Source organism: Erythrolamprus reginae, chromosome 11 (genome assembly GCF_031021105.1).
Source record: "Erythrolamprus reginae isolate rEryReg1 chromosome 11, rEryReg1.hap1, whole genome shotgun sequence".
NCBI lineage: Eukaryota > Metazoa > Chordata > Lepidosauria > Squamata > Dipsadidae > Erythrolamprus > Erythrolamprus reginae.
Window position 1 is genome coordinate 5,826,183 of NC_091960.1, and position 15,363 is coordinate 5,841,545.

At 47.9% G+C, this 15,363-nt stretch overlaps 1 protein-coding gene across 2 annotated transcripts in view; it reads left to right on the forward strand.

The window, feature by feature from the left end:
- Positions 1-15,363, forward strand: part of CIC (capicua transcriptional repressor) — a 64,455-nt gene extending 49,092 nt beyond the window's left edge. For both annotated transcript variants that reach the window (XM_070764946.1, XM_070764947.1), the window contains exons 12-21: positions 1,830-2,050; positions 2,815-2,984; positions 4,387-4,556; positions 5,270-5,542; positions 6,863-7,335; positions 8,255-8,523; positions 8,750-8,901; positions 10,637-10,768; positions 11,439-11,570; positions 14,018-15,363. In XM_070764946.1, the coding sequence (XP_070621047.1) occupies positions 1,830-2,050; positions 2,815-2,984; positions 4,387-4,556; positions 5,270-5,542; positions 6,863-7,335; positions 8,255-8,523; positions 8,750-8,901; positions 10,637-10,768; positions 11,439-11,570; positions 14,018-14,385 (2,360 nt within the window). In that variant the 3' untranslated portion in view covers positions 14,386-15,363. The remainder of the gene's footprint in view (positions 1-1,829; positions 2,051-2,814; positions 2,985-4,386; positions 4,557-5,269; positions 5,543-6,862; positions 7,336-8,254; positions 8,524-8,749; positions 8,902-10,636; positions 10,769-11,438; positions 11,571-14,017) is intronic.

Here is a 15,363-nt window from a genome sequence, read left to right on the forward strand (position 1 = left end):
CGGGACCCAGGGGAAGAGCCTTCTCTGTGGCGGCCCCGGCCCTCTGGAACCAACTCCCCCTGGAGATTAGAATTGCCCCCACCCTCCCTGTCTTTCGTAAACTACTCAAGACTTACTTATACCGCCAGGCATGGGGGAGTTGAGATATTCCTCCCCCCTAGGCCATTGACAAGTTATGCATGGTATGTTTGTGTGTATGTTTGGTTTTATAATAAGTTTTTTTTTAATGTTTTATTATTGGATTGTTACATGCTGTTTTTATCATTGTTGTTAGCCGCCCCGAGTCTACGGAGAGGGGCGGCATACAAATCCAATAAATAATAATAATTATTGTTAATTCCCAGAATTCCCCAGCCAGTCACGTCTAGTTATTTATTGGATTTATAGCCTCGGGGGAGCTTAGGACATATAAAAGGAACAATAAAAGAACAGTGTCTAAATCCAATTAAATTAAAACTAGGTGGACTGGAATCAGCTCCCGCCCCCCCCCCCCCCTGGAGATTCGCACTGCCCCCACCCTCCTTGGCTTCCGTAAAAGTTGCGAAGCGCAATTCACTTTTAACTTCTGTCTTTGCTAACTCAAATGCAGTGATTAACTTAACAGGTGTGGCCAAGGAAGGTGGTAAAATGGGGTGGAATTCGCTTTACAAACACCTTGTTTAGCCACAGGAATTTTGAGCTCAATTGTGGTAAGTCCAAGGATTCCCTTGTAAGTTGAGGGCTGTCTGTACAACTGTAGCCTCGTCACGATTTCAGCCACAACAATATCGGCCGGCGGAACCCAGGGGAAGAGCCTTCTCGGTGGCGGCCCCGGCCCTCTGGAATCAACCCCCTCCAGAGATTCGAATAGCCCCCACCCTCCTCGCCTTCCGTAAAATGCTCAAGACCCACTTTTGTCACCAGGCGTGGGGATAATTGCCATCTTTCCCCCTTTTTATTATATTTTTGGCCTTACTGCATGATAGATTAGGTTGGATGTGTGTGACTGTATAGCTAGGGGTTTTATTGTGTTATTAATGTCTTTTAAATGGATCTAATTTTTTATTGTTAGATTTGTAATGTATTGTGCTATTGCTATGCTGTGAGCTGCCCCGAGTCTTTGGAGAGGGGCGGCATACAAATCTAATCAACTATAACTATAACTATAAATTACATAACATGGGCCAGATGTAGTCCAGTGAGATTTCCTTGACCCCGGGCAGCTTCCACAGACGGTCACTCAGGCGACTTCCAAGCAAAATATTTTAATGCTTTGAACCCTTGGAGGCTGTGAAATAACTTTCTTGTGTTAGAGCTTTTAATTCTTTTGCTTTGCCGTTGCCATCTTGGGACTAACTTTGGGGTTTTTTGGTAGTGTTTTATTTATTTATTGGATTTGTATGCCGCCCCTCTCCTTAGACTCGGGGCGGCTAACAACAGTAATAAAAAAACATCATATAAATCCAATACTAAAACAACTAAAAAACCCTTATTGTAAAACCAAACATCCCTACAAACATAGCATGCATAAATTGTAAAGACCTAGGGGGAAAGAATATCTCAGTTCCCCCATGCCTGACGGCAGAGGTGGGTTTTAAGGAGCTTACGAAAGGCGAGGAGGGTGGGGGCAATTCTAATCTCCGGGGGGAGTTGGTTCCAGAGGGCCGGGGCCGCCACAGAGAAGGCTTTTCCCTTATTGTTTTTAACTGTCTTATTTTTAAAAATTGTTTCAAGTCTTTACACTGCGATATCCCGCCCGGAGTGTAAATTGGAGTGTGTTAAAAGAAAAAACAGAGCAAACACAGTGAAATAAATACGCTTCTCCCCTTCCTTCTCCCTCCACCCCACAGTCCAGTCCGTGTCCCCCGTACAGGCGCCGTCTCCCAGCAATTCAGCCCACCTGGTGTCTGGGCAGGTGATGTCCCCCGCAGGTCTGCAAGTGCAAGGCAAAGTCTTGGTGCCCATGGCAGCTTCTCAGGTGACAGTAAGGACCACTTCAGCCGCCCAGCTGCCTCTGGTTACTCCGCCTTTCTCTGTCCCGGTGCAAAATGGAAGTCAGCCAGCCAGCAAGGTCAGTATCTGCAGGACAGGACGAGGTAAGGAAGGAGAAGGGGCAGCATGGAAGAAAGAGAGAGTGATGAATTGTTGAAATTCATTTTTCCAGAATATATTTCTATGCAACAACTACAGTAGTAATCAACCAGTAGATGGCAGTGTTTGCAGATTTGGGTCTGTAATATACAGTGTTCCCTCGATTTTCGCGAGTTCGAACTTCGCGGAACGTCTATACCACGGTTTTTCAAAAATATTAATTAAAAAATACTTCACGGTTTCCCCCCCTATACCACGGTTTTTCCCGCCCGATGACATCATATGTCATTGCCAAACTTTCGTCTGCCTTTAAAAAACATTTTTTAAAATAAACTTTAATAAATAAACATGGTGAGTAATAATATAAATGGTTGCTAAGGGAATGGGAAATTGAGATTTAGGGGTTTAAAGTGTTAAGGGAAGGCTTGGGATACTGTTCATAGCCAAAAATGGTGTATTTACTTCCCCATCTCTACTTCGCGGAAATTCGACTTTTGCGGGCGGTCTCGGAACGCATCCCCCGCGAAAAGTGAGGGAACACTGTATATTTCTATGCAACAACTACAGTAGTAATCAACCAGTAGATGGCAGTGTTTGCAGATTTGGGTCTGTAATATATACTCTAAGCCAGTGTTTCCCAACCTTGGCAACTTGAAGATATTTGGACTTCAACTCCCAGAATTCCCCAGCCAGCGGATGCTCCTCTTGGCTGCCTGGGCCAATTGAGTCTTTCTGCTCTTTCAGATTATCCAGCTCACTCCAGTGCCAGTTGTGCAGCCTCAGCCCTCTTCCCAGAGCAGTGCCACCTTGGTGCCCCCGCTTAGCCCTGCTGCGCTCCAGGGCACCATGGCCACCACTGTCATCGGGTCCCCGAGCCAGGCCCAGAAAGTCCTGCTGCCCTCCTCCTCCACCAGGTAGGAATATACAATGTGGTTTTGTAGCACTGGATCGTCAAAGCACGGGGAATTTATGTGAGTGACAGGGTGTCCAGCAAACCTGGAAAACAGGGAAATCAGGGAATTATCAGGGAAATTGGCGGTTCAGGAAATTAGATTAGATTAGATTTATTGGATTTATATGCCGCCCCTCTCCGCAGACTCGGGGCGGCTCACAACAATGGCAAAAACAGTACATAGTGACAAATCCAATACCCACCAATCCAATTACAGTTTTAGGTTAAGAAATTCATAAAAACAACCCCAATATATATAAAAAAGCAAGCACACAATCAGTCAAACACCAAAACAACATGGGCAAGGGGGAGATGTTTCAATTCCCCCATGCCTGACGGCAGAGGTGGGTTTTTAAATATCAGGGAATTTGTGAAAAAACCCTGGAATAAATCAGGGGAAAACTCTCAAATGTGTAAAATGTTTAAAAGTCAGAGAAAAATCATGTAAAAAAACCCAAAACAGATCACACTGCTTGGCAGAGTCAAGCAAAAATGAGCATAACTGTGGCAACAACTTGCTTCTTCAGCTACTGATATTTCTCCATGGCTTAGCCGTTTGGGGTGACGTCATCTGCGACCGCTACCTTAACTAGATCGCAAGTTACAGGGAAATGTTAGGGAAATATCAGGCCATTTCCCCCTGGACACGATAAATCAAGATAAATCTATCTCTGCATCTATTGCTGTCCTACTCTCGCAGCACCATTGAGAGTGTCCTGACATATGGCATTCTAGCACGGTTATAGCATGGAGCAGCTCTGTAGCGGATAAAAAATGCTATACAGAGAATTATTAAAACTGCCCAGAATATCACTGGGCTCCAACAACCCGCCCTGGATGATATCTTCGCATTTTGCTGTTCTGGGAAGGTGCATAACATTCTCAGAGACTCTTCTCATCCTCCTTACAATCTTTTTGGACTGCTGCCTTCTGGCAGAAGATACAGAACAATTAAAACTCGAACCACACGTTTTCCAAATAGCTTTTATCCCAGAGCTATACTCGCACTTAACAATGAGCTAAAGGGTCACCATCAGTGAGCTGTTGGACAGTACTACTTGTGTAGATGTTTGAGTGGTTCAAGCTGGGGAATTTGTGGTGGGTGAGGGAAGCATGGGGTTTTTTGGATTGTTATGTCTGTTGGGACTGGTCTTTAGGTGTCATGGGAATTTTGTTGTATAGGTATACTTTGTATATACATAAAATGACAATAAAGTATGTATTTTATATTTATATTTATATTTGTAGCAACTGCCATAAAATATCCTCCATCTTTATTTCTCTCTGTCTCTCTCTCTCTCTCTGTCTGTCTCTCTGTCTCTCTGTGTCTCTGTCTCTCTCTCTTTTTGTGCCTTTGCCTCCAGGATCACCTACGTGCAGTCAGCAACTGGACATCCTCTCTCCCTGGGTACCTCAGCGTCTCATTCTCAACCCAGCATCCCCCCAGCTGCTCCTACCACCACCTACATCCAGTCCCCAGTGGGGCCCGCCCCTATGGCACTGGGTTTCACCGCCATTGGCCCACTGCTCTCAGGTAATGCCAGGGAGGCAGCTGTGGGGCGCGGGGGGCAAGCGAGCATAATGCCAGGCCATCAGGCTGCTTGGCTACCCTGGAAGAAAGGCCTGAGGACCAGGGAAGGACTGCCGTCTTTGGCACTTCTGCTGTGCCCTTTGGGGCGCACGCGTGCACGTCAGCGCAAGATTTGGTTTCTGTGCATGAGGACGTGCGTGAGAGTGAGATTTTAGCGATTTTTGCCGATATTTTTTCTTCCACGCATGAAACAAAAAATCGCCAAAATCTTGCTTTTGCACATGTCTTCACACAAGATTTTGCTTGCCGCGCATGTGGGGGTGCGCATGCGTGCGTCAGGAAAGTGCAGTTGTGTTTTCATCCCGAAAATCCCTACTGGAACGTAGCACCTGACTGTAGCAGCCCATCCCCCAGTCTTCGGAGAGGGGCGACATATAAATCTAATAAATAAATTGGGGTTTTTTAGATTATTTTTAATATTAGATTTGTTTTTCATTGTCTTTTCATTGTTGTTAGCCACCCCGAGTCTTCGGAGAGGGGCGGCATACAAATCTGATAGATAGATAGATAGATAGATAGATAGATAGATAGATAGATAGATAGATAGATAGTAATAATAATAATAATAATAATAATCCCTGCCGAGGATGCAACCTGGAGAAAACCAACCCCAAAGAATATTGATCTGTAACCTGACTTTGGTCTCTTTCCTCCAGGTCAGAATCCTGTGCTGGCTTCGGGACAAGTGGGGGTGTCCCCACTTCAGAGCCCTCAACTCCCAGTTTCCGGTGCTGGTCAAGGGCAGGTCATCACCGCTGTCTACCCCACCCCCACAGGGACCAGCCCTGTTCAGCCCACCAGTCACAGCGTGGTCTACTCGGTGGCTGCCACGGGCACGACCACCGTCTCCTCTCCCCCAGCCATCCTGCCCAAGGTGGGCAGCGCCAGCCAGGGCGTTGTGTGTTCCAACCACAGTCTGATTTCCACAGGTATGGCGACCGGAGTTGCCAGGGGAAAGAAAGTGGTAGTGGGGGTGCAGGGAATTATCAGGGAAATCAGCAGTTTGGGAAATATCAGGGAATTCGTGAAAAAATGGAATAAATAATGGGGAAAAAACCAGACTGTATTAAAATGTTTTAAAGGTCAGGGAAAAATCATGTAAAAAAACAACAACCACATACCTCGCTGCCTGGCAGAGTCAAGCAAAAATGAGCCTAACTGTGGCAACAACTTGGCAGCAACAATATGGGCTTTCCCAAATATGCCCATGTTACACCAACACTCCGCAGTCTGCATTGGTTGCCGATCAGTTTCCGGTGACAATTCAAAGTGTTGGTTATGACCTATAAAGCCCTTCATGGCACCGGACCAGATTATCTCCGGGACCGCCTTTTGCAGCACGAATCCCAGCGACCAGTCAGGTCCCACAGAGTTGGCCTTCTCCGGGTCCCGTCAACTAAACAATGCCGCTTGGCGGGACCCAGGGGAAGAGCCTTCTCTGTGGCGGCCCCGGCCCTCTGGAACCAACTCCCCCCAGAGATTAGAATTGCCCCCACCCTCCTTGCCTTTCGTAAGCTACTTAAAACCCACCTCTGCAGCCAGGCATGGGGGAACTGAGATACACTTTCCCCCTAGGCCTTTAAAATTTTATGCATGGTATGTCTGTATGTATGTTTGGTTTTTTATATTAAGGGGTTTTTAATTTGTTTTTAGTATTGGATTATTATTGTACGCTGTTCTATGATTGCTGTTAGCCGCCCCGAGTCTTCGGAGAGGGGCGGCATATAAATCCAATCAATCAACAAACAAACAAACAAAAAAACTTGCTTCTTCAGTTACCAATATTTCTTCACAGCTTAGCTGTTTGGTATGACGGCAATGCCTTAACTAGATCGCAAGTTACAGAGAAATGTCAGGGAAATATAAGGGAATTTCACAATGCTTTGCCCCCTGGAAACCCTTATTTACAGAATCAGCCTCTTTCCCCCAACAATCTGGGTCCCCATTTTACCCATCTTGGAAGGATGGAAGGCTGAGTCAATCTTGAGCTGGTGGTGAGATTTGAACTGCTGAACTACAGCTAGCAGTTAGCTGAAGTAGCCTGTTGTGCTGCACTCTAACCCAGTGTTTCCCAACCTTGACAACTGGCTGGGGAATTCTGGGAGTCGAAGTCCAGATATCTTCAAGTTGCCATGGTTTGGAAACACTGCTCTAACCACTGTGCCACCCTGGCTCTTACTGACGTAAGTAGGATGGCTGTGCTGAACATGTGTTGCTCACCGTCATATTTTTCTGTCCTCCCCTCCCAGCCGCACAAGGGATTCCTTCGACGCCCACTCGGCCACAGCGCCCACCGCTCAAGCCTCCCCAGAAAGTCAAAGCCACCATTGCTAACATCCCAGTCGGTTCTTACGAATCCATCCCATCCCCAGGCCCCGTTCGGCCTCCCACGGGGCAGCAGCACGACGCCGGACCAGCGCGATACCACCGGGAGACGGAAACCTTGGAACGGCCTTCGCGGGAGGCAGGGGGCCCCCAAGACACCCCCTCTTCCCCTGCCTGCCAGGCCGCTGCTGAAAAGAGTCCCGCGAAAGCTCCGGAGTTGAAGCGAGACTGCTGGGAGCCAATATCGCCCCCGGCATCCCAGCCGTCACAAGTAATGGAGACCCCGGCTGCAGAAGTCACATGGAGCCAGCGGGAAATGGCCGCGGGGTCCAGCGAAGCAGGGGCTGTCCGTGAACCTCCACCGCCCTCTCCGTTAGGGGGCAAAGGGACGGAAACGGTAAGAAAGGCGGGCAGCACTGCCTGGTCTCTCTCCTTCTCTCCGTAAGCCATCTTTGCCATAACCAGGTCTGTGAAGCTCGCGGTGCACTAAGCAGCCTTTTTAAATTTCACAACACATAGACAGATGTGGCGCACTAGTTGCGGCCCTATTTGGACAGGGAGTCATTGCTCACAGTCGTTCATGCCCTCATCACCTCGAGGTTCGATTACTGCAACGCTCTGTACATGGGGCTACCTTTGAAAAGTGTCCGGAACGTGGCCACGAGAGCCACCCTGGGGCTTCCTAGATTCGCCCACGTTTCTACAACACTCCGTGGCCTGCACTGGCTGCCGATCGCTTTTCGGTCACAATTCAAAAGTGTTGGCAATGACCTTTAAAGCCCTTCATGGCATTGGACCAGAATACCTCCGGAACCGCCTTCTACTGCACGAATCCCAGCGGCCGATAAGGTCCCACAGAGTTGGCCTTCTCCGGGTCCCGTCGACCAAACAATGTCGTTTGGCGGGCCCCAGGGGAAGAGCCTTCTCTGTGGCGGCCCCAGCCCTCTGGAATCAACTCCCCCCGGAGATTAGAACAGATTAGTAATGCAAGTTACTCAAGACCCACCTATATCGCCAGGCATGGGGTAAATAAGACATCTCCCCCAGGCTTTCTTATATTTTATGTTTGGTATGTATGTGTTGTATGGGTTTTTTTAACAGTTGGGGTTTTTATATAATTCTTATTATTAGATTTGTTCCATTGTTTATACTGTTTTTATTACTGTTGTGAGCCGCCCCAAGTCTTCGGAGAGGGGCGGCATACAAATCTAATAAATTGAATTGAATTGAATTAACCCTCATTTCAATTGGGAAAATGGGACATAAATCAGGCCAAGTCCATAAACAAGCGTTTTGTCCTTGCCTTCCTCATCCAGGCCCCGAAATTCCCCAGCTCCCCTGACTGCAGAACCGCCGGTCCAGAGGCTCGTCCAGAGGCTTCGGCCTCCTCCGCAGCTCCCGCTTCCTCCTCTTCGCTGAGCCCGAACCCGTCAAATGCCGGAGAAGGCTCCAGAACCAGCGCTTCCACTCTGCCCCCAGCAGCAGCCCCTACGACCGACGGCCTTGAGCCCAAGGAGGCTCCAAGTGGGAAGAAGTTGAAGGTCCGGCCGCCTCCCCTGAAGAAAACCTTCGATTCTGTTGACAAGTGAGTGACGGGGGACCCATATTTATTTATTTATTTATTTATTTATTCATTCATTCATTTATTTATCCATTCATTGTTTGTTTGGTTGTTGGTTGGTTGGTTGTTTGGTTGGTTGGTTGGTTGGTTGGTTGGTTGGTTGATTGATTGGATTTGTATGCCGCCCCTCTCCAAGGACTCGGGGCAGCTCACAACATATCTCCTCCCTGCCCTCTTCTCGCCCCAGCAGGGTTCTCTCGGAAGTGGATTTTGAGGAGCGCTTTGCCGAGCTGCCAGAGTTCAAGCCGGAAGAGGTCTTGCCCTCCCCTACGCTGCAGTCCCTCGCCACCTCTCCGCGGGCCATCCTGGGTAGCTACCGCAAGAAACGCAAGAATTCCACCGGTAAGCGGGAAGGAGAAGGCGAGGGAGGGTCACTCTTGGGAAGAGAGGACAGACGGCTTTAGTCCTGCTGCTCACAGGCAACTCTACAACTCAAGGACCTAGATTTACCTGATTAAGGTTCTAGGCAACTCTACAACTCAAGGACCTAGATTTATCTGATTAATGTTCTAGGCAACTCTACAACTCAAGGACCTAGATTTATCTGATTAAAGTTCTAGGCAACTCTACAACTCAAGGACCTAGATTTACCTGATTAAGGTTCTAGGCAACTCTACAACTCAAGGACCTAGATTTACCTGATTAAGGTTCTAGGCAACTCTACAACTCAAGGACCTAGATTTACCTGATTAAGGTTCTAGGCAACTCTACAACTCAAGGACCTAGATTTACCTGATTAAGGTTCTAGGCAACTCTACAACTCAAGGACCTAGATTTACCTGATTAAGGTTCTAGGCAACTCTACAACTCAAGGACCTAGATTTACCTGATTAAGGTTCTAGGCAACTCTACAACTCAAGGACCTAGATTTACCTGATTAAGGTTCTAGGCAACTCTACAACTCAAGGACCTAGATTTACTCGAAAGTGATTTGAAAGTTTTCTTTAAAAAAAAGACACATAATGGAATGAATGATTGAGTTAACCTGAAATTGACGGCTAGGTTTGTTGTTCACATGATTGAGGTAGTGCAGGAATTTGCTCACTTATTTATTTGCATCTTGCCTTGATTATTTTTACAAATAACCATTTAACTAAATAACTACTCCCTATTTCCCCCACAACAACCCTGTGAGGTTGGTTGAGCTGAGGGGGAATGATGGGCCCAAAGTCACCCAGTTAGCTTCCATGCCTTAGGTTGGTCTAGAACTCACTGCCTCCTGATGGTTGGCCCAAAGTCACCCAGTTATCCTAAGGCAGGACTAGAACTCACTATCTGCTAATTTCTAGACCAGCATCTTAACCACTTCATCAAACTGGCCCCCCACCTCTCTCTCTCTCTCTCTCTCATCTATCTGTCTGTCTGTCTGTCTGTCTATCTATCTATCTATCTATCTATCTATCTATCTATCTATCTATCTATCATCTATCTATCTATCTATCTATCATCTATCTATCATCTATCTATCTATCATCAATCTATCATTGATCTATCTATCTATCATCTATCTATCTATCATCTATCTATCTATCTATCTATCTATCTTATCATCTATCATCTATCTATCTATCTATCTATCATCTATCTATCTTCTATAGGATTGAGGGTGGCTTACAACAATATAAAATACAATAATAAAAGAAGTCAATATTAATGCTAAAGACATTAAAAAAATAAAAACAATAAAATCCTATAAAAACCCACAGCAATCCAATCAACCAAATATAAATACCCATCCAATCAACAAAATTCGGCTGTGACAGATGGTAGTATTCACAGCCCCCAGGCCTGCCGGCAAAGCCAACATCTTCACTGCCTTTTGGAAGGCCATTAGGGTGGGGGGAGTTGGTTCCATAAAGCTGGGGCAGCCACAGAGAAGGCCCTCCCCGCAGCCCCGCTAACCTGCACTAAGAATGGTGAGGGCCTTGGGCAGCTTTTGGCATAGCATTTGGGACCTGGGAATACACTGTATGTTTCTAATGTAACAAATTTAATTTGGGTTTCGTGTGGAGTAGGTTGCCCGGAGTGTGAGTGTCTCTTGGTGTGTCTGCCTCCTGACCTGGGGTTCCCTTTTCAGACCTCGACTCCTCCACGGAAGACCCCATCTCCCCCAAACGGAAGATGCGGCGTCGCTCCAGTTGCAGTTCGGAGCCCAACACTCCCAAGAGCGCCAAGTGTGAAGGAGACATCTTTACTTTTGACAAAACAGGTGAGATGAAAGCCTGGAGGGGATCCCGCCCACGGGGAAGGAGGCTGCCAAGGGAGGGGACATCTCTGTTCAGTAAAGGAATTTAGTTAAGAAAACTTACAAACGATCCAGCACCTTACAAGGGATAAGAGCCCAATACAAGAAGTGTCGGGGTTCCAAATAGCATCCAAAATTGAATCAGAATCCGAGGCAAAGCATTCCTCAAAGTTCCAATTTATTATCAGAACCATGTTGACACATCTGGGAGAAACCCGAATCTAAGCCGAGCGGGTTTCTCCATCCAGTTTAAAAGTTCATTCCCTTTGTTCCCACACCCACAAGTTCATCACATTGACCCAGTCTCCTCCTGCCAACGTGTCCGTTACTCCCATCAACTTCCAGGCAGGTGTCAAACAAAGGATGACCTTGAGAACCACATCTCCAGGGCCTTTGGGAAGAGTGTCTTTGATATGGTCGATTGACTAATCAAATAAAGTTGATATTGATATTGATTGATTGGAAAGAGTGTCAAAGTGGGGGGCAGTGTTATTTCCACAGGGATAATGTTCCACAGGGAGGGTGCCCCCACGGAGGAGGCCCTTCTTGGTCCTGCTAGATGGACCTCCTTAGGAATTGGCAAGCGTACAGTCCTCACAGACTCCCTCTTCTACATGTCTCCCTCTCTCTGTAGGCACAGACACGGATGACGTGCTTGGAGAACTGGAGTATGAGAAGGTGCCCTACTCTTCCCTCCGACGTACCCTGGATCAGAGGAGAGCTTTGGTCATGCAGCTCTTCCAGGATCATGGCTTCTTCCCTTCCGGTAGGAGAAATCCTGGTTGCGTAGACCGGCTTTAGACTCCCAATTCACTACCTTGGCCCTGCCTGACTTCCAGCTGTCTTGAGTATCAGTGGGCTGTGGATTTTCTAGCCATTAGTTTAATTACCTGTTCTGTTGGGCTCTCTGGTAGACTCCTCCCAAAAATTCACAGGTACAAATTTCAGACACACACACGTTTGAAAATTCAAAACAATGTTCTTTATAATGAAAATTCCCTTAAACCAAGCCCTCTTTTGGTATAGCCAAGAGCACTCGTCTCCAAACAAACTGGTAATTGGTACAAGTCCCTTATCAGTCCTGTGATACTTATCTTGCAGCTGTGAGGCAATTCACAGTCCTTCTTCTTTCACAAAGTGACACACACTTTGCTCTGGTTTAGTTTCAAAGCAGGGAAAAATCAGCACACAAAAAGTCAAAGTCAGTAAAGCAGTCATGAAACACAACGATCAGATAATCCTCCACAATGGCCAAACCCACAGGCTGCTCTTTATAGCAGCCTCACTAATGACCACAGCCCCACCCAACCACAGGTGGACTCATTTTCTTGGATAATAATCTCTCAGTTATTGCTGCCTATGCATCGCTCTCCGCATGCGTGGCTGTATCATTAACTCTTGTTCTGAATCTAAGGAGGAGAGAGATCATTGATCTCCTTCTGAGCTGTCTGCCACACTCTCCTCCTCCCTGTCACTCGTGTCTTCTTGGTCAGAGGAGCCTTCATCAGCAGATTCCACCGGGGGCAAAACAAGCCTGCAGCATGTGGATGTCTCCTCCACATCCACAGTCCTTGGGCAGGAGCTGGGCCAGAGCTAACCACAACAATTACCGTTCAAAGTCAGAAGGGCCCTGAAAAAAATAGCAACTTACGACGGTTCTTCACACACCCACTGCAGCTTCCCTGAAGGTCGAACCTCAAATACTTGAGAATCTGCTTGTATTGAGGATAGCTGCCTTGTACTCGCTTGCGGGGACGGGACGGACCTGTACGATTCTCCTTTTGTGATCATCTAGCACAGTGATTTTCAACCTTTTTTGAGCCGCGGCACATTTTTTACATTTACGAAACCCTGGGGCACATTGAGTGGGGCGAGGGGGGGGGCGCTAAAAAAATTTGGACAAAAAAATTATCTCACTTCCTCCCTTTTGCTCTATTTCTCTCTCCCTCTTTCTCTCCCTTCCTTCCTTTCTTCTCTCTCCATCCCTCTTTCTTTCTCTTCCTTCCTCTCTTTTTTGCTCTTTCTCTCTCCCTCCCTCCCTCCCTCTATGTCTTTCTCTCTCTCCTTCCCTCCCTCTCTTTCTCTCTCTTGCTTTCTCTCTCTCTCTTGTTCTCTTTCTCTCTCTTGCTTTCTTTCTCTCCCTCCCTCCCTCTATGTCTTTCTCTCCTTCCTTCCTTCCCTCCCTCTCTTTCTCTCTCTTGCTTTTTTTCTCTTTCTTTCTCTCTTGCTTTCTTTCTCTCTCTTGTTCTCTTTCTCTCTTGCTTTCTTTCTCTCTCTTGTTCTCTTTTTCTCTCTCTCCCTCCTCTCTCTTGCTTTCTTTCTCTCTCTCTCTTGCTTTCTTTCTCTTTCTTTCTCTCTCTCTTGCTTTCTTTCTCTCTCTGAGCTTCGCGGCACACCTGGTTGAAAAACACTGATCTAGCACACTCCGTGGGGGAAGCCAGGTTCGCTTAACTATTGGGCTACTCACTTATTCAGCTGCAGGGATTCCCTGAACAACTGTGGCAAGGAAGGTCGTAAAATGGGTCAAAACTCATGTAACCGCTGTCTTGCTTAGCAACGGAAACATCGGGCTGAATTGTCATTAAGTCGAGGACTATCTATGCAGGGAGCTGCTTCCTCTTAACCATGGTCTCCAAAGACCTCACGATCCATCTAGTCTGCCCTTATACTATTTCCTGTATCTTATCTTAGGATGGATCTGTGTTTATCCCAGGCGTGTTTAAATTCAGTTCCAACCACGCCTGCTGGAAGTTTGTTCCAAGCATCTACTACTCTTTCAGTCAAATAATATTTTCTCACCTGTTGCTTCTGATTTTCCCCCCAACTAACCTCAGATTGTGTCCCCTTGTTCTTGGGTTCACTTTCCTGTTGAAAACACTTCCTGAACCTTATTTAACCCTTTAACAACTTTAAATGTTTCAATCATGTCCCCCCTTTTCCTTCTGTCCTCCAGACTATACAGATTGAGTTCATGAAGTCTTTCCTGATAAGTTGTATTTTATTATTATTATTTATTATTATTATTATTATTATTATTATTTTATTATTATTATTATATTATTATTATTTTATTATTATTATTATTAATTATTAATTGGATTTGGATGCCGCCCCTCTCCGTAGACTTCTGTATGCTTGAGACCTCCCACCGTCTGTTCTCAATTTTGCGTGAGCCTCGCTGAGTTCTTTTTTTCTCCCCCTCCATTTCGATAGCCCAAGCCACCGCAGCTTTCCAAGCCCGCTACTCGGACATATTCCCCACCAAGGTCTGCTTACAACTCAAGATCCGGGAAGTGAGGCAGAAGATCATGCAGGCAGCCACCCCGACAGAGCAAGCGCCCAGCACGCCAGAGCCCGGAGGCACCCTAGGCATCGTGGTGGCGGGCGGCAGCGCAGAGGGACAGCTGGCCGAGTTGGGCCTCCCGCAAGAGACTGCCCAGAGCATGGAGCCTGCCCCGCCGGCAGCCAGCCCTTCCACCACCACAGCCGCCGGCTGGGACTGTAGCCAGCAACCGTCTCCGGGGACGGCCGGTAGCAGCAGCAGCAGCACCACCACCACCGCTACCACCAGCGGCAGATGAAGCGCCACCCCCAACAGCAAGCGAGAAAAGCAGCCGCGTGGAGGGTGGGGAGGAGCCCCAGAGCTTTAACCCCCCCCCTTCCCCACCATCGCCACCACCGCCCTTGCTCTGCTCCTCACTGGTGCTCCTCCCTCTGCTAACCCTCCCCTGCTCTCTTCTGTGACTGTACGGGAGACGTTGCCGCAACCTGTAGACACTGCCTGGCCGCCTGGCAGGCCTCTTCAGCCACACGTGGATATGGGCCGTGGCCTTCCGACCGGTCCCCTCCCTCCTCCCACAAGAACTCAAGTGGTGGCGGCTCGACCATTCCAGGACACAGGACAGGAGACCTCTGGGGGGGGGGGGGGGATGTAGAGGGTGCTCCCAGGCGCCACTATCCGACCCTTGTAAAATTGACAGACCTCGTGTTGATTACCTCCCACCACCACCACCCACCACCCCACATCTCCTTCGAATAATGTTCTAAGTACTTGGAGATTCCCACCTACTTGTTGCTTCTGTGTCAAACCACCCGGGGGGGGGGGGGGCAGGGGGAGGAGGGGGGGAGGGAGGGGAAAAGGGAGCCTTTTTCCATCCATCCTTGCAGCGGGGGGAGAGGGAGGCACCTCGGCCTCCCCCGGGACGGGCGATTTGCTTTGGTCATTCGGCAAGCTGGGTCACCGGAGAAGCCGGAAGGGGAAGAAGAAAAAAAAAGAGAGGAAAGTCGATCCAGAGCAAGCGAGCAAGGCTGGGCTCCGCGGAGTCACGCCAAGAAGGCCTTGCAAAAAGAGAGAGGAGCTAAGGAAAGACTTTGGTGTGGAGCCAAAATCTGGACAGGGATTTCAAAGAGGGGTCTTGGAAGAGGGGGAGCTGGCCTGGCGGGCTCCCCTCCCAAGTACGAGTGCCCTGGTGGCCACAGCCACATGTTGACCATGTGTAACCTCTTCTGTAGTGGGGTGGCCCCACCTCACATACTTATTAAAGCTCTTTAACAATCTG